Here is a 20,854-nt window from a genome sequence, read left to right as displayed (position 1 = left end):
ATCCATCACCCATCTATATGCCCATCCATCCATTAACCATCAATATGCCCATCCATCTATCTATCCATCTACTGTATCTGTCTATATAGCTATCTATCTATCTAGCCATCTATCTATCCATCCATCGCATCCAATCCATCCATCCAAGTTTAATTCAACCATCAAAATGTGCAGATGATGTTATATTGGGAAAAGGAAAACAGTAAACTTAAGGTATTTACCTGACAAAATGATTTGGCAAAAAAGGCAAACTACAGCTTATCATGGTATATGGGATATATTTTACATAGAAAAACAATAGAACATTTACAGAAAATATATACAAAAATTAATCTCACAGAAAATGCAGTTATCAAATCAGTTATTAATATTTCACTGGTTCTCCCTTGTATTTGATTAGCATCCATTATCATGCTCATTCCTCAATAAGCATGTTTCCTCACGGTGTCACAAATTCAACAATTAATATGCAAAGCACATACACTGTCCAAGCAATATACTTGGAAAATCTACAACAACATAACTATCTAGAGAGCGGTAGATGAATAGATGGGTGGATAGATTGACAGATGGGTAGATGGATGGTGGACAAACAGATGAAAAGATACCTATAGATAGATAGATAGATAGATAGATAGATAGATAGATTTTTTTCATGTGACGTACCATATCTCAATGTTCCAAAGTACTGATTATTTCCTCAACCTCCACTTACATTACATCCATCCATTTGGATGTGAAGGAGGGGAAATTTGCCAGCACCCACTGTGAGTTGTCTGTCTTAATCACGGTTAAGTTTTTCTTGGTGTTAGCTGACTGTGGCAGAGGGGGGTCACCCACACTCCTCAAGCAACCCCTAAACGATGTACTACTTTATCCACGAAAATCCAATTTTCTCCCCGGCGGGAGCAGCAGATCTGTGTTATTTCTGTGTGTCTATGTGTGTGTGTGTGTGTGTGCTGGTGGTTTCAGGCTATTTGTGGTCTCTGAGTGTTTGATAGAGGTTGATGTGTGCAAACTTTGCTTTTAGAGTCGCTAGAGAAAAGCCACTGCCTTACATAGAGTCAACAACCTCTGGAATTAATGGACATATAGACACTCCAGTAATATTGGACATTACTCACACACAGCTGTGCTGCAGCACAGTATGAGAGGGTCTGTCACCAGCTCGATTCTAAACACGTACTAGGTTTCCTTCTGGCACAAGGTCAGGTCAGACCCAAGACCACAGCAATTATAGCTCTACCCTTCTCGCCTTCCATCTATGTCTCTTTCTGTCACTTGGTTATTTTCCCTCTCGCCTACTATGAAATATAACAAGTTTCATGAATAGTTCACACAAAAATTTGAATTCTGCCATCATTTACTAACCCATATATTGATTGGAAGTCACATGGACTATTCTAAGTTGTAGTACTGTTGCTGTCTATGCAGGGTCAGAAAGCTTTCGGATTTCATTAAAAATATCTTAATTTGTGTTTGAAGATGAACGAAGGTCTTACGGAATTGAGGGTGAGCATTTTTGGGTGGACTATCCTCACTAACAGGCTCACAAATACAGATAACCAGATGAAACATCCCTACCCAAAAAGCTTAAATGACTCACACATAAAATTAGAAATAGCAATATAGGATTAGGAAATGACTCACAGATAATTGCATAAAATGGTATACAATTACAAGACAAGTGACGAGGAAACTCCCTTCTTAAATTACAGGGGCAGCCACCTCTGTCAGCATGTGTTGGAAAGACTTGGAAACACTGCTTGGAGACTGAAGCACCACTTGATCTCTTAAGTGATTTGGTATTCTTTATTTAAAAAGCAAGCAAACTCATCCTCCATATAACACTATGCTCACCGCAGAGCACATCTGTCTGACCTGATGTCATTTCAAATACCCTACTACTCTGTTTACCAAAGGGCACAATGGCCAAAGTAATTACCTGAATTTATTTGTCTTCCATTTGTGTGTGAGTGTGTATGACAAGGTCAATAGGGAAGAGACGTCTAACACCAAAGAGCCAGACGCTATCCCAGCAGGCCAACTGAGACTCTATGGCTTGGCCAGCCTACTATCCCTGCTTACAACCATTGTGAAATGCACTTTAAATAGACGCACATGCATACCGTGGCTTATCCAAACAAGCGCACCTGCACTTATTCCGACAAAAGTTTCCCCAGAGAGTCTTTGCTGTCAAATAGATTCTATAATTCTCCTCCGAAAGCTCTTACAAAGACACACTTATACTCCGTTTTATAACTGACATCCAAAGCAATCAGCAGCAGAGCGTCTCATCAGATTCCCAGCAGTAGATAATATGTTACGGCGGAGCAGGCAAACCGCTATGGAAGCGTTTCTGTGAGGGATGGGGGAGTTACTTACAGCCGTCGTATATGTCCGTGGGGATATGCACAGCCGTATGACTGTAGGAGGTGAGGCGGTTTTTGAATGACGGGTCTTCTTTAAATTCCGGTCTGATCCGGTTTTTCCTTCCCTCTGTTTCATTGGCTTCAAGCTGTTAGAGAAACAACAATAATCAACTCTGGTATGGTATACTTGTTATTCTGAACTTTCTATACATTAAAAATGTTTTATGAGATGACAGAAATGAGATGCGTTTCTTAAAAACGAAAATTCTGTCATTACTTACTCACCCTCATGTCGTTCCAAACCCACAAGACCTTCGAAACACAAATTTTTTTATTAAATCTGAGAGCTTTCTGACCTTGCATAGACAGCAACGCAACTGACATGTTCAAGGCCCAGAAAGGTTTAATATATAAAAATAATATAATATAAAAAATGAAGGTTGAACCACTGATGTCACATGGACTATTTAATCAATGTCCTACCTTTCTGGGCCTTAAACGTGGTAGTTGCTGTCTATGCAGAGTCAGAAATCTCTCAGATTTCATCAAAAATATCTCAATTTGTGTTCTGAAGATGAACGAAGGTCTTACAGGTTTGGAACAACATGAGGGTGAATAACTAATGACAGAATTTTCATTTTTGGATGAACTATCCCTTTAAAGGTCCACTGAAGTGCTTTGAAATGCACAGCATTATTCAATGTGTTAATATAATTTCAACTGAAACAGGAGGACAGGGAGGGGCATATCCAGCAGCCCTTTGTTAAATAGCCAATAGCATTTCATTTATATCACATCTGGGCAAGAGCCGTTAGGATGAGTAAAACTGCATTTGACAGCGCATGACAACCATAATCTCAACCGAATGCTATTTTATATATAAAATAGCACTCTATGTAGAATTTAAATGGATCCAATACAAATGATCTGCTCCATGCTCTCTGGACTGGAGCAGGCTGTGCGCACACTGTGGCGGTTTGTGTGAACCAGACTTCATTCGCCCTAATGGAAAGCATATTTACACTGTCTGAATTGTTCCCTATCCCCTCTGTTGTGGCTTATTTAGCTTACAGAAAATACGAATTCTGTGAACAAGTGACCAATTTTAACTGCTATTTATAGTGTAGGGGCAGGACCTGTCGGATTCTAGAGAGCATTTGATTGGACAGAACATTTGATGAGAAGTTAAAGTGCAGGGTGATGTCATCAAAGTCCTTGATCCACATTGGTGGAAGTTAGAAACCATAAATTCTGAATGCTTATATCTTCTAAATGCGAATTTTGTCATTGTTTTGGAGCACATCAGCTTACGGACAACCTTAAGGCTAACATATTCATACTAAAAGCCAAAAAAACATTTGATTTCCTGGGGACTTTAAGCACCAAATCAGCATATTAAAAAAATCAGCTTTGTCAACACATCAGGGTCGGAAATTAATGAGGCCTTATGCCACAAAAATGAACAAAGAATGCCCTTGCAAAATTAAAGAATGTATTACCGCTATCGCAATGAAAATTACTTGAAAATTAATGAAAGGTATCAATTTGCGCAATTATATTTAGATCCGCTCACACTGCATCAGCTTTTATGCGCTGTTTTGTGCAGTGTTGAGCTTCTAACCAATCAAATGCATTTCTGTTGAACTTAGGAATGCATTGGCCAAACAGAGCCGCTTAGAATAGTCAGCGTTGAAAAAACGCATCAATCAGAGGTGCTTAAATAAGAAATCAATTCCAGGGGGCATATTTTGCCCCTTAATAGAAAAGTTAATTTCTGATCCTGCAACACATGAATAAATTACAATTTAAAATATATTAAAACAGAAAATATTTATTTTAAATTCTAATAATATTTTACAAATTACTGTTTTTAATGTGTTTTGATAAAAAAAAATGTGACCTTGATGAGCACAAAGACTTATTTAAAAAAAAAAAAAAAAAACAGAAAAAAACCTTTCAGATTCCAAAATTTTCAATGGTATATGCACAGAAAAATCGGAAAAAAAGACAAATTCTGTCATCATTTACTCTTCTTCTTGTCATTTTAAACCCGTGTGACTTTCTTTGATCTACAATGTATGGAGACTAAAGTTTTCAGGCTTCATAAATGATTTAAAAACATCATTAAGGTATCACAAGCGGTCCATATAATTCAAACATCAAATTTCATATCTTCTGTAGCCATAAAACAGTTTGTGTGACAACAGACCAAAATTAGTTAAAAGTTACAGTGATATTCTTTTAGTCAGCTGTTAACTATTGCAAATTTGTTTATTAAGATTTGAGAACTCAAGAACCAGACTGGCCATCTAAACTGGATAAATTGATTCACAGAAAAGAACTCAAAAGAACAATTTGTTCACAAAATGATGTAACCTTTTCGGTTCCATAGAAGAAAAGGTCATATGGGTTTTGAATGACATGCGGTTTGAGTAAATGACGACAATTTTCATTTTTGGTTTAACTATCCCTGTAATAATAGTTTGTGCACAAATGCAAGATAAAACATAAAATGTCCTTAGTTCTCTGAACATTTGTATTACACAAAATATGCTGAAAATATCTCAAAATGTTAATCATGGCCAATGCAAAAAAATTTACTGATACCTTGGCCGGTCTGATAGATCATTTGGTAACTAATCAAAACCCACCGAAATCTTATAAACTTTAAAATTCCATTCATTCATTATCAAATATCAATATCAAAATAAATCTCTAGCCAACTCATCTTCTAATATAACCATCTTATTATGCTTTGCACTGCAGGTGCTGTATCTAATCCAAACCAGTGCTTTGCACATTTATGAATAAAACCTAATTTTCTCTAGATGTTCCCTCTGCCTGTACATTCCATCTTGTATTTTACACACTAATGCACAAGCTCCCTCCATGTGTTTTACACAGACTCTTCCTAATTGGCAGTTGAGATGTATGGCACACAGAGAGTGTGTATCCGCCAGCCGAGTCTGCGTCAACTGAGAAGATATATTCCCGTCATATCTTGACTGCCTGAAATAACTCACACATAAGCTCACTAACGCATGATCATAACTGGACAGAAGAGCTCATGGTATTTATGGTTGATATAGTATCTGCACTTGAAAAAAAAAAAAAAAAAAACGTGGAGTGTGTCTGTGTGCAGAAGAGTCTTGAATTATACACTCACATTATCCTTGGCATTATAGTAAACTATATCGTCCTCCTGCAGAGAAAGAGAAAAATACGATAATTAGAAGAAAAGTAGAATTTTTCAGGTTTCATAAAAGATGTAAAAGAACCATTAAGATATACTAATAGGTTATATTTCATGTCTCCAGAAGCCATGCAATATTTTTTTGTTAACAGACCAAAATTGGTTAAAGGTTACAATAATATTCTTCCCCTTTAGTAAGCTCTCAAGCACAGCAAAATAAAATAAAATAAAATAAAATAAAATAATAAAAGTTCAGATAATAAATATAAATAATATTTACTGTACAAAAAAGAAGAGGTATAATAAAAAATAAATTAACAAAAAAATATATAAAACCAAAACCCATTTTTCTAGGTTATGCACTACCAATTATGTGCTTCAAATCTGCAACTTTTGGTTACCAGCCCAGATCTTTAAACCCTTACAGTATGCCTGTGATGTGTCCTCAGAAAACCTACCCGTGATGCAAATCATACAGTGGCAGTATCACTGTACCAAGCCAAGTATGCATACAGCATGTGCTCCACAGATCTGAACTGTCATACATTTGCTTTGCAGCAAGTGTGAAATGCATTAAAGCTAAAGAAAGCTTGGTCATGCCAGGTTTTGCAGCAAGTGGTCAGGACAACCTGCTGATGTTAAACCGCTCTGGGCTGTCGGTCTTGTCGGGGTCAGGCATTTTTCGGCATTCACAGCATATGGTGTGTGTGCGCGCATGTGTGTGTCTACAGTAAAAATAAATCCGCGGAAGAAATGCAGAATGTGTATTCAGTGAAATCAAATCTTCAGTCATCTGCAGGGAGTGTGGGAAGTGAAATTAGATCCATTAAGCTGCAACACATTCCCCCACTTAAACACAAACTCACATACACACAGAGGGGGGGGGAAAACACTCTGGCCATTGGTACAATCAGATCATTTATTTGTCAACTGATTCACTTGTTTGCATTTAATTGAATGACTCTTGATTTCATTTAACTAAACGAAGAGGTTTGAAACTTTAATGCATTTAGCAGTGAAACTGAGCGGAGGTCTGATCCATTTCAAAATCTCCTGCCAGTGGTCTTCATTTGGAATGATCTAATTAAAAATCTGCATAACACTTCAGAATTTATTCTTGTGATCAAGTCATCTAAGATGACTTCCGCTGCCTAAAATGACCTTTAATGTGCAGGATGCAAACTGATACCATTTTTTTTAATACACTGTTAAAGAGAGTTCACCAGTAAATGTAAAATCTATCTTCATTTGCAAACCTTCATGCCATTTCAAACCTGTATGACTGCCTTTCTTCTGTGGAATGTTTAAAGAAAATATCTTGAAGATTTTGGTTACCATTGGCTTATACTTTGACTTTTATAAAATATCTTCTTTTATGTTGCACAGAAGAAAAGAAAAAAAGTCAAACAGGTTTGGAACAACATAACAGTAAGTGAATAATGACAGAATTTTCATTTCTGGGTAAACTATCCATTTAAGTGGTTGGATTATTTTTGGGTGTTTTTGCTGTTTACAAGCAAAAACAATCTAAAAACAATATGTTGGTGGATTTTGATGTGAAAGAACAACATGGGATGGACTTTTTCACTGGATGAAGGATTATTTTTAGTGCTGTCAAACGATTAATTACATCCAAAATAAAAGTTTTTGTTTACAGAATATGTGTGTGTACACTGTGTATATTTATTATGTTTGTATAAATGCACGCACATACAATGTTTTAAAAATATTTACATGTATTTACATGTATATATTTTTATTCATATAATTACTATAATATATAAATATATTTAATATATATACATAACATATTTTTCTTAAATATATGCATGAGTGTGTTTTCATATATACATAATAAATATACACAGTACACATACATACAGTATATTGTGTAAACAAAAACTTTTATTTTGGATGCGATTAATTGTCTGACAGCACTAGTTATTATGGATTATGGACTCAAACAATGATTCAAATTTAACACACCTTAAAGGAGAAGTCCACTTCCAGAACAACAATTTACAAATAATTTACTCACCCCCTTGTCATCCAAGACGTTCATGCCTTTCTGTCTTCAGTCGTAAAGAAATTATGATTTTTGAGGAAAGCATTTCAGGGATTTTTCTCCATATAATGGACCTCATTGGTGCCCTGATTTTGAACTTCCGAAATGTAGTTTAAATGGGGCTTCAAAGGGCTCTAAACGATCCCAGCTGAGGAAGAAGGGTCTTATCTAGCGAAACAATCTGTCATTTTTTTTTTTGAAAAATGAAAATTTGTATACTTTTTAAGCACAAAAGCTTGTCTAGAACAGGCTCTGGGACGCGCGTCCATGACGCTACGAATCACGTCTAAGTTCATCATATGTGTACTTTGGCTCAAAAAGGTCCATCTTATTTTCTCCTACAACTTCAGAATCATCCAATATTGTTGTACCTTTTTGTTTGTAAACACCGTTTGGCTTACTTGCACTTCCTTAGTCTTTGCGCGTTCACTTTGTAAACACTGGGTCTGTAGTTCCGCGTGACCTTTCGACTTGATTCAACAGTACATAGTATTGTGGACGCGCATCCCAGAGCCTGTGCTACATGAGCTTTTGTGCTTAAAAGGATACAAATTTTTATTTTCCAAAAAAAACGTCTGATCATTTCACTAGATAAGACCCTTCTTCCTCAGCTGGGATCGTTTAGAGTCATTTGAAGCTGCATTTAAACTACATTTTGGAATTTCAAAATTGGGGCACCAATGAAGTCCATTATATGGAGAAAAATCCTGAAATGCTTTCCTCAAAAACCATAATTTCTTCACAACTAAAGACAGAAAGACATGAACATCTTGGATGACAAGGGGGTGAGTAAATTATTTGTAAATTGATGCTCTGGAAGTGGACTTCTCCTTTAATGATTGATATTTTGTACAAACATGCAGCTTTTTGGACTCTCATTCTTATGTCACCCATTCACTGCAAAGGATCCAATAGTGAACAAGTGATCTAATGCTAAATTTCTCCAAATGTGTTCCGGTGAAGAAATAAACTCATCTACATAGATGGCCGGAGAGTGAGTAAATACTCAGCAACTTTTCATTTTTTGTGTAAACTATCCTTTTAAGTCAGTATATGTGACCTGACTGGCTAAAAGGTCCCAGAAGCACAGTGTTATGCCGTTACTTAGACCACAAAAGTTGCACTTGTGAGTAGAGTTGGTTGAATAGTCGTCTAGCAGCCAGCAAGTTGATTAGGGAGGCTGGGCAGTCGATGAATATATTTTTAGCAGCAGTTTTTTAATGAGCACACTGACAGTGTGCTGTTATACAGTTGCGCTGTAAAAATTCTCCACCAGAAAAGTCTTTAAATTCATGCCCTTTAAAGCAGCACACTACAGCTAGATGCACTAAGACAGACGTCTTTGGCCTTTGCATTGCATCTCGCACTGTTTTTGAGCACGTCAGTTTAAAAATAGTCAAACTACGTGTGTCTTGAAATCTTCGCATTCTATTTGATTTATCTGAATGCATGAATGTGTCTTATGTACTGTAAACAATACCCAAAAAAAGGTGTAATGCACAGCAGATTTGGTTTCATTTTATTTGTATAGTATAGTATAGTATTTAGTTACTCATGGTGATAGTTAATGACTATATCTCCTTTGTGTGAACCAGCAAACAACCAGCCCTGAGTTTATTTGGATTCATCTGGACTTAGATTTGCATGATTCCTCACTTTCTACCAATTCTACCACCTTGTTTTCACCCTCAAGTCATTCCAAATCTGTATGACGTTCTCTTCCATGCAACACAGAAGGTGATAATTCAAAAAATGTCTAATTTTTGTCCATATGGCTGGCAGTGGGTTCTTTAAAAAGTTCTAAATATCTTCTTTTGTGTTGGTTTGAAACAACATGAGGGTGAGTAAATCAGGACAGAATTTCCATTATCCCTTTAACATCCTTTCTTAAGTGCTTTACATCTTGTAAAAAGGGCATTACAAATAAAACTGGCTTGAACTGATTTAAAACATTAAAATCAAGTAGAATTACTGTATATGGTACACCTTGTAAATGTTCAGTACACACTTTATAGAAACACTTACTTCAAATTCATCTTTCCATTGATGCTCCATTTGGAAATTCTCTGCTGCGGTTGCCAAAGTCTATAAAAAGAACAAGGGAAAATAAATTATTTTAATTAGTTAAGCACTGCATCAAAGTATCTGTGATCATGATCAAAGCAACTCTGATAATGAGATAGTAAATTAAACGTAACTGTAAAGCAACATTATCTAGCCCTACTGGATATGAATAGTTCAGTGCTTTCCATCACGATTCAGAACCCAGAAGATGTGAAAAAGAACAACCCAGTAACTGTTATGGTAAGTCTTTTTTTGCAAAAATGTAAAAAAATGAGCCGCTTCCCCGTGATGTATTATAATATTTCCGCCGCTTAATTTCACAAGTGACGACAGTGTACCAGTTCTAACGCCATGGCAAAAGTTTGAGCAAAGCAAGTTAACTGTTCTGTCGTTGTCTGCACAGACGAGCACAGAACACTATTTAGAGTCCCAGCCTCAGAGGATACAAGAGAGCAGTGGATTTATTGATTTATTTACTGTATATTACGCTGCTGCCACACAGATCTAATATAAACATGCAATTTATGTCCCAGCTGTTTACATTCACAGACTTAACTGACTGTTTTTGTAACTCCTGTGTGTTTTTTAACATAAACTTGTGTATGTTTGACAGTTTAAGCGCAATAAGACATGAAAGAGAACTTAGTTTAGTACTCGTATGCCGTGGGACAGCTGCTTTTATTGTGTGCGTGGTTCTGATGTGTGCGCTCAGAAAACCCTATATCAGTAGTTTCAACTAATATGGCTTAAAACGCATGATTTTAGTGTGATATTCATGATAAGTAAAACCAAACAGATGTTTTTAGCAGAATATTTTAGCAGTAGGAGTTGTAAAGGGCACTTCCACTCAAAATAGGCTTTTTCAAAATCATTTAATCACTGATCTGTGGAGTATTTTGAGACACATTATGGGGACACCTGAGATCTGTAAAAAGGTGCAGAATTGGTCTCTTTTAATCATCAAAACAATAGACCACAGTGTTTCCCCTACCATTATATTAGGGAGGCGCCTAATATATTTAAGGTTACCTTTCCTATACAACAGGTCTATACAGGTCTATAATCTTTTATTAAACAAACTAAATAACCGTATGGTATTTTTCTTATTTACACGACGGCATGTCATTCCTGTCTTTACATTGGATGCGCGTCTATATATCCTCCTCCGCAAAAACACGGACGGGATCGCGAGTCCATTCATAAAAACGGAATTTATAGTGTGGAATGCCAAGGAATTTGTCAACTTTTGGATAAATAAATCAACTAGTGTCTGTGAATATTGAAACGCAAAAAGACGGTTTAAATATGAATCCTGCATGTTCCGATTGCCTCTGTATGTATGAATGGCGGAGACGCCGTTTTGTTTACTACATAAATACTGAAGCACGCGTGACGTTTGCGGTGATTTTCGGCCTCTGCGTCTCATTATATGATGACAAGAACACATAAACTTCATCTTGCTGTGAGAGTCACTTCATGTGAATTTTACCAATTCATTTGAGAAAACTAGCATCATATCATACTGTATACAAACAAAAACTAAACGGTCCTGTATTATATTTGTACAGTAAAATGTATGTCTTTATATATTCCTATTTCTGCCAAATTTAAACAAGGGTTAAACGAGGGTTTAAAAAAGAAAAAGTTGAATGCCTTCATTTGATTATCAGAAAAAAGAAAAAGATTGTAGGGCGCTATTGTTTAAAATTTTGAAACTGAGAATTTTGGGACTTCTTTTTTCACTGAAATAAATGTTTCCGTTATTACACAGAGAGTACAGTACAGAATAAAAAGTAGCGTTGTATACTTGGATGTGGGCAGTTAAAGTAGCAGTCTATGGAGCCATGGAATAAAAGAATAAAAAAGGTAAATTTGATTTTATATTTCAAAATTCTGACTTTATTCTCGCAATTCCGAGATCTATCTCACAGTTCTAATAAGGAAAAAAACAACTCATCATTCTCTCTTTTCCCCTCGGCTCAGAATAAGAGTTTATCCCACACTTTTTTCCCCCAGAACTGACAAATTTGCTATTTTTGAGTTAAATTTCTCAGAATTAGGAGATATAAACTTGCATTTGCAAGAAAATTACGAGATAAAATAAATAAATGTTATGTAAAAATATTATATGCTGTAACTGTAGGGGTAATACAATATGTCCCCTATAAACAGCATATGTGAATATTATGTAGACCTATTGTTTAAATCCATATTATACTTTAAAAGTAGAGTAATCATCCATAGTAAGTCCATTTAAACATCTGCGTTTAGCTTCAAATGGCGTCTTTGATGGCAGTATTCTATAAAGATTATTTGCATTCCGATTTTGACATTAAAAGGCACAAAACTATTTTTTTCTCTTATTCCATGGATTCTACCCAATTATCTCCACTGGTTACCAGTGTTTTTCTGCAAACACTAAGTGACATAACTGTGATGTCTACTCCAAACTGGTCTATTGGACCAAACAAATGAACTGCAAAAGGAGAGACTCATACTAGTCATATAACATAGAAGCTAATATAAAACAGCTGTGTGCATCATCCAGTACTCAATACATCATCTCTAAATTCTCCTACTGAAAAAACAAGACAATTCAGTTCTAGCAGCCTTGGTTCTGGCCTAAAAGGTGACACCAAACAAACACATGGGCAAGAGGTCTGACAAGACGGTGGGTTCTGTTTAAGAAAAGGGCAGAACAGAACAGAATAGAACGGAACATTCAGGTCTTTGTTCTGTCACCCGGAGCTCTCGGCAGCTCAACCCCCGCAACACACGCAGTCTGAGAGTCTTCCCTGAAGGAAATGCTACTGTAACACGGTGTGACATTTCGAGAACAAAGACAAGGATTCATGAGTTCTCACTCTTTGACACATACAATATTTCAGAATATATACGCTGGGATTTTTACAACTCGGACAGAACAGAATGAATTCTGCCACTGTTGTCAGTTAAACACAAGCATGGTTAACCTAAATCAGCAAATGTATAACTCAGGAGAAAAATATCACTCTCAATGCCATGCAGAATATATAGGATTTTGGAGAAGAACTAAATGACTACAGTCTTCAGCAGCAACAAACACAATTTTCTAAGCTGAAATGTAGTGTGACAAAATCACTTACAATAGTGTTTAATATTACACTTTGACGCCCTGCTAGCTATGGTAATAATCAACCTAGTATGTCATGCTGAATTGTTAGAATAATTCTATTCAAAAAGTGAATGTGAATAAAATCTAATAATCTGCTCCGTTTGTATTTAGTTCATTCCTTTTAGTAGTAAGTTCAACTGTATTTTAGCTGTTTTAAATTATATGCAGTTTGTACAGTGTCACAGACTTTGGCCAGGATTCAGCCCGTGTATGAAAATCAGAAAATTAATATTATTAAATTAACTAGCAATATCCTACATGTTTGTAGCAAATTCTTTCCTTTCTGTAATTTAGTTTAACATTAAAATTTTCACCCCTTCTTTCACCCTTAGAAATAAACGGGCCATGCTGGGCCAAAATAGATAAAGGAGATCGAAAAAATGAAATGAAATAAATAAAAACATTCAATTGTTTTAAACAAATAAATATTTTTTAAATAAATAAATAAATAAAAAATCAGTTGTTTAAATAAATAACAACCATTTGCTTATTTTAATCAAATAAATAAAATAAATGCAAGTATTCATATATTTTTAAATACAAAATAAAAACCTATTTACTGTAAATAAAATAAATAAATAAATAAAACCATTTGTTTATTTTAAATACATAAATAATAATTTTTAAATAAAACAATGTTTTATGTTCAGTAAATAAATAAAATAAATACAATTATTGTAAATAAATAAATATTTTAAATAAATAAAAATCAGTTGTTTAAATAAATAAATATGTGCTTATTTTAATCAAATAAATAAAATAAATGCAATTTTTCATATATTTTTAAACACAAAAATAAAAACCTATTTATTTACTGTAAAGAAAATAAATAAATAAATGTGTTTATTATTTATTTATTTGTTTATTTTAAATACATAAAATAATTATTTTTAAATAAAACAATGTTTTACATTCAATAAATAAATAAAATAAATTATTCATTTACTTTTAAACACAAAAAATATTTACTGTAAATAAATTAAAATAAAACAATTTCTTTATTTAAGTTACATACATAAAAATATTATTTTTTAAATAAAACACATTTTTGTTCAACTACAATTATTCATTTATTTAACACAAAAAAATAAAATAACTATTATTTACTGTAAATAAATAAAACCATTAGTTGATTTTACATAATTTTTACATTTTTAAATTTTAACACAAAAACTATTTACTGTAAATAAATAAAAATAAATAAAACTGTTTGTTTTAAATACACAAATAACATTATTATTTTTAAATATTTATTTACTGTAAATAAATAAAATTGTATTTTAAATACATACAATAATTATTTTTTTTATTAAATTGTTATTTTATTATTTACAATAAATCTATAATTACACAGATATAAATATATATCACTAAATTATTTTTTTTTTAAATAAAATAAATACAAGTATTTCTTTATTTTTAAACATAAAAATGGTTTATTTGCTGCAAATAAAAAATAAATACAATTATTTAATTTTTTAAAGTAAAAAATTAAATAAATAAAAACTTATTTTTAAAGTAAATAAAAACATATAAAATAAAATTAATTAATTAATTTAAAGCCCTTTTTTGCACTCCCTTTAACACTACTAGACGTGAAAGTCCTATTTGTTTTTTTTTTAACCTGGCCATGCGCTCACACCGTCTTTCATCAGGCCAGGCTTAGTTTCTGAATACTGACCAAGTGTCAACATGTAAACACAGACAGTCATATGCTAATATGCTCATAGCTGTGATATTTCAATTTGTAAACCAGATGTTTCTGCAACTTAGTCTAGTTAGACAAGGAAGCAAGCTTTGGATTGTGAACTTTAAGAAGCCAGTCTGCATAATACATCAAACTCGTATTTTAAAAGAGCAAAGAAAATGATATGACAAGAAGATGGAATCATATGAGCCTTATTCGCTTTAAAGGTCTCCTGGTTTGGAGCTTAACGAAAGCTGATGTTCAGTAATGTGAGCTTCCCAACCCAGCATTTGCCTTAAATAAACAGCTCCATCAAATCTCAAAACCAGCCAACCAACACAGACACCTGAGATCATCAGATACACTCTCAATAAAGCCATCGCTGCTCTGAAATTCAACCCTTCATCCAGAACTTTGCATAATCGTGCCGTGCCCCACTTTTGAACCCCAAAAACTTGTGTAATTTTGTTAAGTGTGGGCTTGTAAAGTGGGGGATAATGATTGCATTTCAGATTCAACTCTCACAGTTTTTCCCAAAACTTTTACAACATTGACACCCATCATGGAGAAAAAAAAAACCGCACGTCAACCTTTCTATCCAGACACCATGGATGGTGTTCTTATAAACAGACGGGCACTCACGCACATTATTAGACACTCTAGAGCTGGAAGTCTGGGCTGAGATCCAGCAGTCTCTGCACCTCCTCTGCACAGTCTGGGAGAAACTAAAAATACACTGTTTCACACTCCAGCACGTACACGTTTACACATGCGCCCGGCGCTTGTTATGCAGGATATGTAAGGCTGCGTTCAGACTAACCTTACTCCTAAAACATGGCAGGAAAATCAGAGAAATGCAAAACAGCGAGTCACCCGTCCTCGTGCGATCGCACTACAATTAGAACATGCCGTCAGCGCGGCAACAAGTCGATATATATCAACGCGGCATCGACGGCATGCTGCTGCCATAACAACCGTTTCCAGGAGAGACTCATTAGTGGCCTGTGGTCATTAGGGGTCCTCAAGGTTCATGGGGTTCATAATGGAAACTAAGACTGAAGTATTTCTGCTGCTCATTATTGAGAATAATCAATTACGTACAATAGAGATAATGAAAGATGGAAGGTGAGAGTTGCGTTCATTCACATGTTTCCTGGCAATAAGTAAAGGTAGGCAAAGGTTGAGGGTTGAACTGATGTGAACTCTAATTTCGGCAGCCACTCAGCAAGAAGACGTCGTCTTCAGATGACACCTAGGCTATGTAATGAGTAAAAAGACCACAGGAGACACCCATTAGTGCAGGTAACACACGCTATTTACCACTGACATCAATAAATGAAGAGGGGGAAAAAAAGAAAAGAAAAGAAAAGAAAAGAAAAGAAAAGAAAAGAAAAGAAAAGAAAAGAAAAAAGAGAAAAAATAAAGATTAAAAAAGAGAATAAATAAAAAGAAAAGAAAAAATTGAAAAGGAAGGTAAGAAAAAAGGAAACAAATGGAAAAGAAAAATAAAAGGTATGAAAAAGAAAAAAAGACAAATAAAAAGTATGAAAAATAAAAATAAATAAATGACAAAAAAGAGAAAAGAAAAAAGTGAAATTAAGGAAAGAAAACAAAACAAAAGGAAAATAAATTAAAAGGGGAAAATGGAGAAAAAAACAAAAAAAACTAAAACAATTAAAAGGACAAAAAAGAAAAAAGAAAAAAACAAAAAGAAGAAAAAAAGTAAAAGTAAAGAAAAAGTAAATAAAATGAAAAAAGAAAAGAAATAAGAAAAAAAGAGATAAGGTAGGTTAGAAAAAAGCAAAAGAAAGGGAAAGAAACAAAAAAGGAAAAAAAGAAAAACAAAGAAGAAAGAAGAAAAAAATGAAAGACAAAAGAGAAACAAAATGAAAAAAGAAAAGAATTAAAAAGAAAAAGGTGAAAATAATAAAGTGAAAAGGTAGGAAAGAAAAAAGAAAACATGAAATGAAACAAAAAAGGGAAAAATGGAAAAGAAAAGTAAAAGAAAATAGACAAAATAAAAAGAGATTAAAAAAAGATTTATTAGAATAAAATGAAAAGGTAGAGGAAGAATGACAAGAAAAAAGAGAGAAAAATAAAAAGTATGAAAAAGAAAAATAAATAAACGACACCAAAAAAAGAGGAAAGAAAAAAGTAAAATTAAGGAAAGAAAAACAAAAGGAAAATGAATTAAAAGGGGGAAATGGAGAAGAAAAGAAAAAAACTAAAATTAAATTAAAAGTATGAAAAAGAAAAAAGAGAAACAAAATAAAAAAATAAGAAAAAAACAAAATGAGAAAATAAAAGAGAGAAAAAAGAAACAAAAAAGCAAAAAAAAGAGAAAAACAAAAAGGAGAAAGAAGAAAACTATTAAAGAAAAAGAAACAAAATGAAAAAAGAAAAGAAATAAGAAAAAACAAAAAGAGAAAAGGTAGGTAAGAAAAAGCAAAGGAAAAGGGAAAGAAACAAAAAAAGGAAAAATGGAAAAGAAAAAAGAAACAAAAAAGCCAAAAAGAGAAAAACTAAGAAGAAAGAATAAAAAATGAAAGACAAAAGAGAAACAAAAAAGAAAAAAATTAAAAACAAAAAACAAAAAAGAGAAAATAAAGTGAAAAGGTAGGTAAGAAAAAAGAAAACATGAAACGGAAACAAAAAAGGAAAAAATGGAAAGGAAAAGAAAAGATATAAAAAAGAAAAAAAGAAACAAAATAAAAAAAAGATTTATTAGAATTAAATGAAAAGGTAGAGGGAAAAAAATAAAAAAAGAAAAAAGAAAAGAAAAAAATGAAAAAGAAGGAAAGAAAAAAAAAGAAATACAAAATGACAAGGAAAATTTAAAAAGTGAAAAGCAAGTAAAGAAAAAAGGAAAAGAAACAAAAAGGGAAAATGGGAAAAGAAAAGAAAAAAGCAAAAAAGAGAAAAACAAAAGAAAAGGAAAGAAAAACAAAAGTGAAAAAGAAGGAAAGAAAAAAATAAAATGCAACAAAAAAAGGAAAAAAGAAAAGGAAAAAGAATAAAACTGCAACATGTAACTATTTTTACAGATTTTTCTCATTCAAGGTCCATTTATTAGAATAAAACCATTAAAATAATATATCATTGTAATATGTTGATTTGCTGCAAAATATTTATTATTATTAACAACTGTCCTGCTTAATATTTTCGTAGATATTGCTGTGCTGTGCAGTATTTACAAAAAAACAGAAGCCACATTATAAATGTCTTTACTCTCACTTTCAATCAATAATTAAGACCTTCCTGAATAAAAAGTCATTTCTTTTAAAACAAAAACCGTACAGGCCCCAAACCTTCTCCACAAATGGTTCACTTTGTCTTGCATCTCAAAATAATTTACAGCATATAATTTAAGACATTAAATGGCTAACAGAGTCCAGACGACACATATCATACAACAATATTGTAAGATTTCAAACCAAGCACTGAATGCAGCACCCATTAAAAGTTGTTCAGCTAAATGTAATCGCTTTAGGGTGCTAGACGGACTCAATTCAACAGGCAGACCGAATTGTTCACGACAACGGATCTAGCGGCGCCGAGGCAAAGTGTTACGAGAACTAATGCGTTCCCTAAATCATGAGCTTTGTGTGTAGGTGTGTTTAGAACTGACAGTCCCAGTAATAAACCACAGCCGGGTTTGCTTGTTCATCCCCGCTACTTCACTCCCCTCCAATTCATCAAGCTGATTACAGTAACCACAGTGGAGTAAGTCAATAACCTCACAGGAGGTCCATCAATACCTTTACTCCACTTTAATCTCGCCAGACTGAAGAAAGAAAGTGGAGTGAAGGGAAAAAAAAAACATTTAATTATAGACAAGTTAGTGTCAAAAAGTTCTCACTGGAAGAAGTTGTAAGTTTTTTTTTTCCTTCAAAATTCTTCTTTTTTTTCAGTTGAAATTTTTCTAGATTGTGTTTTTTCAGTTTTATTTATTTATTTTTTTAAGACTTTGTTTCAATGGTTTAAATTTAAAAAACACCAAAAATTAAGGCCCTATGAAATCTGTTCTATTTTTTTCCAAATCATATTTTTTCCATTTATTTTTCTGGAATTTTTCAGTTTAAATTTTCCTAGACTCTGTTTCTATAGTTAAATTTCAAAAATACTAATCAAAAGCATGTCTAATTAACTGAAATACATTTTATTTTTTCTCCATATTCTCTTTGATTTTTTTTCCCCCAAATTTGTTTTTTTTTGTTTTGTATCGTTTTGTTTCGTTTTCATTTTTTCCATTTGAATTTTTGAAATGTACATTTTAAGACCCTATGAAACGGTTTAATTTTTTCCCAAATTCCGTTTTCTTGTTTGTTTGTCTGTTTGTTTGTTTTGTCCCCAAATTGTATTTTTCTATTTTAATTTCTATTTTCTATTTTTTTTTTTTTTTTTTTTTTGTTAAATTTTTCTATACTCAGTTTTAAAAGTTACATTAAAAAAAATATGAATCAAAAGCATGTCTAATTAACTGAAATTCATTTTATTTTTCTCCATATTCCCTTTGATTTTTTCCCCCAAATTCAGGTTTTTTGTTTTGTTTTGTTTTGTTTTGTTTTATTTTTTCCATTTTAATTTTTTTGTATTCTGTTTTTCCCATTTTAATTTTTCTAGACTCTGTTTTAATGGTTCAGTTAAAAAATATTAATCAAAAGCATGTCTAATTAATTGAAATAATGAAACATACACAATTTAACAGCAATTTATTAAAAGTGTAACAAAATCTACATTTTTAGGCCCTATGAATTTTTAGTTTTAATTTTAGCAAATTCTATGTTCTATGTCTATGTAAAGCATCTCAAATTAATTAATTTAATAAAATAATAATAAAAAAAAAAACTATTCCTACCTTCCTTCCTTCCTTCCCCAGAAATACTGTGTTAAGTATTTACATTTTTCTGGTAAACAAATTCTGGTAAATAATTTATCTGGTAAATATTCCTTAAAAAATAATGTTTTAATAATAATTGTATTAGTAGTAGTAGTAGTAATACTATCATTACATTAAGTAATATATTTCTGTCACTATTTCTTCAAGTTAAACCGAACTTTTATTTTGAAGGGCTGTGAAGACCTTTATGACCATAGCTTTCCTTAAAAGAAACTGTAAAAAGCTCATGAAGTGAAGTGACATGAAGAGCAGTTCTAGAGATTATGTTCATGCATTCATGTACTCATATATTGAAACGGCAGAGGCTGAAAACACCGCAAGCTTCAGTATGGGTGCAGTAAACGAAACCACCCGTCTGCGCCATTCATTCACACAGAGAAACAGAACAAACAGGTTCCATATTTAAACAGTCTTTTTGCGGCTTAATATTCACAGACACTAGTCCATATTGCATTTTGTTTTACGTGTGCTGACCTACTTTTCATTTATTCATCCAAAATCTGGCAAATTCCGTGACATTATAATTGTAATTCTGTTATCATTTACTCATCCTCAAGTTGTTTCCAAACCTGTATGAGTTTCACTCTTTAAAAAAATATGTTGTTTAGAAGAAAATGGGTGATTAAACAGCTGCTGGTCCCTACTTACTTCTATTATATGGAAAAAATACTATGGAAGTCAATGGGGACCAGAAACTGTTTGGTTACCCACATTCTTCAAAATATCTTCTTTGATGTTTAGCAGAAGAATGAAAATCATATAGGTTTAGAACAACTTGAAGGTAAGTAAATTATGATAGAATTCATTTTTGGGTGAACTATTCCTTTAAGTAGAGGTGTGATTTTAGACTGGTTATGGTTTCCAATTGGAAGATGATAAAAGAGGTAAAAAATCCCTCTGACTTGCATTGAAGGAGGGACCTGAGCCATATCTAGAGACCAGAATATCAAAGACTTGAGGGTAGACTCTTTTAACTTGAGCCAGTAAGTAACCACTCAGAACACCCTAGCAACAGTGTAGCAACACACAATGTAGTATGCAAATAATATAACAACAGCATCACCAGAAATTAGACTTTAAACTGAAATGATATTCTGTGTCAATGAGAAAATGTACAAACTTTCAGATTTCAACCAAAATGTGTTTTTAAAAGACCAGTGCTAATACCAATATCTGGGTTAAAAACCATCAAAAACTGCCAAAAACATCAGTTTATTGGAGTTATGTTAAATGAAAATGAACTATTAAAAACCTTTATCTGAATATTAGATTAACTTAATGTTATGAAAGAAAGAAAGAAAGAAAGAAAGAAAGAAAGAAATTATTAATTATTAATTATAAATTAATGTTTGTTTGTTTGTTTATCAAATTTGTTTTTATTTATTAAAATAAGTTTTATTTTTATTCAATTCTGTGTGT

At 32.9% G+C, this 20,854-nt stretch overlaps 1 protein-coding gene across 1 annotated transcript in view; it reads right to left on the bottom strand.

Moving 5' to 3' along the window:
* LOC127180851 (voltage-dependent calcium channel subunit alpha-2/delta-1) overlaps positions 1 to 20,854 on the bottom strand; it is a 130,044-nt gene that overhangs the window by 76,281 nt on the left and 32,909 nt on the right. The window contains exons 4-6 of the mRNA XM_051135172.1: positions 9,656 to 9,715; positions 5,539 to 5,574; positions 2,386 to 2,518 (exon numbers count right to left, since the gene is read on the bottom strand). Coding sequence (XP_050991129.1) covers positions 2,386 to 2,518; positions 5,539 to 5,574; positions 9,656 to 9,715 — 229 coding nt within the window. The remainder of the gene's footprint in view (positions 1 to 2,385; positions 2,519 to 5,538; positions 5,575 to 9,655; positions 9,716 to 20,854) is intronic.

The sequence above is a fragment of the Labeo rohita genome, chromosome 18, assembly GCF_022985175.1.
Source record: "Labeo rohita strain BAU-BD-2019 chromosome 18, IGBB_LRoh.1.0, whole genome shotgun sequence".
NCBI classification, from domain to species: domain Eukaryota; kingdom Metazoa; phylum Chordata; class Actinopteri; order Cypriniformes; family Cyprinidae; genus Labeo; species Labeo rohita.
Note: the sequence above shows the minus strand (reverse complement) of the source record. Positions and strands in the feature narration are given on the sequence as shown.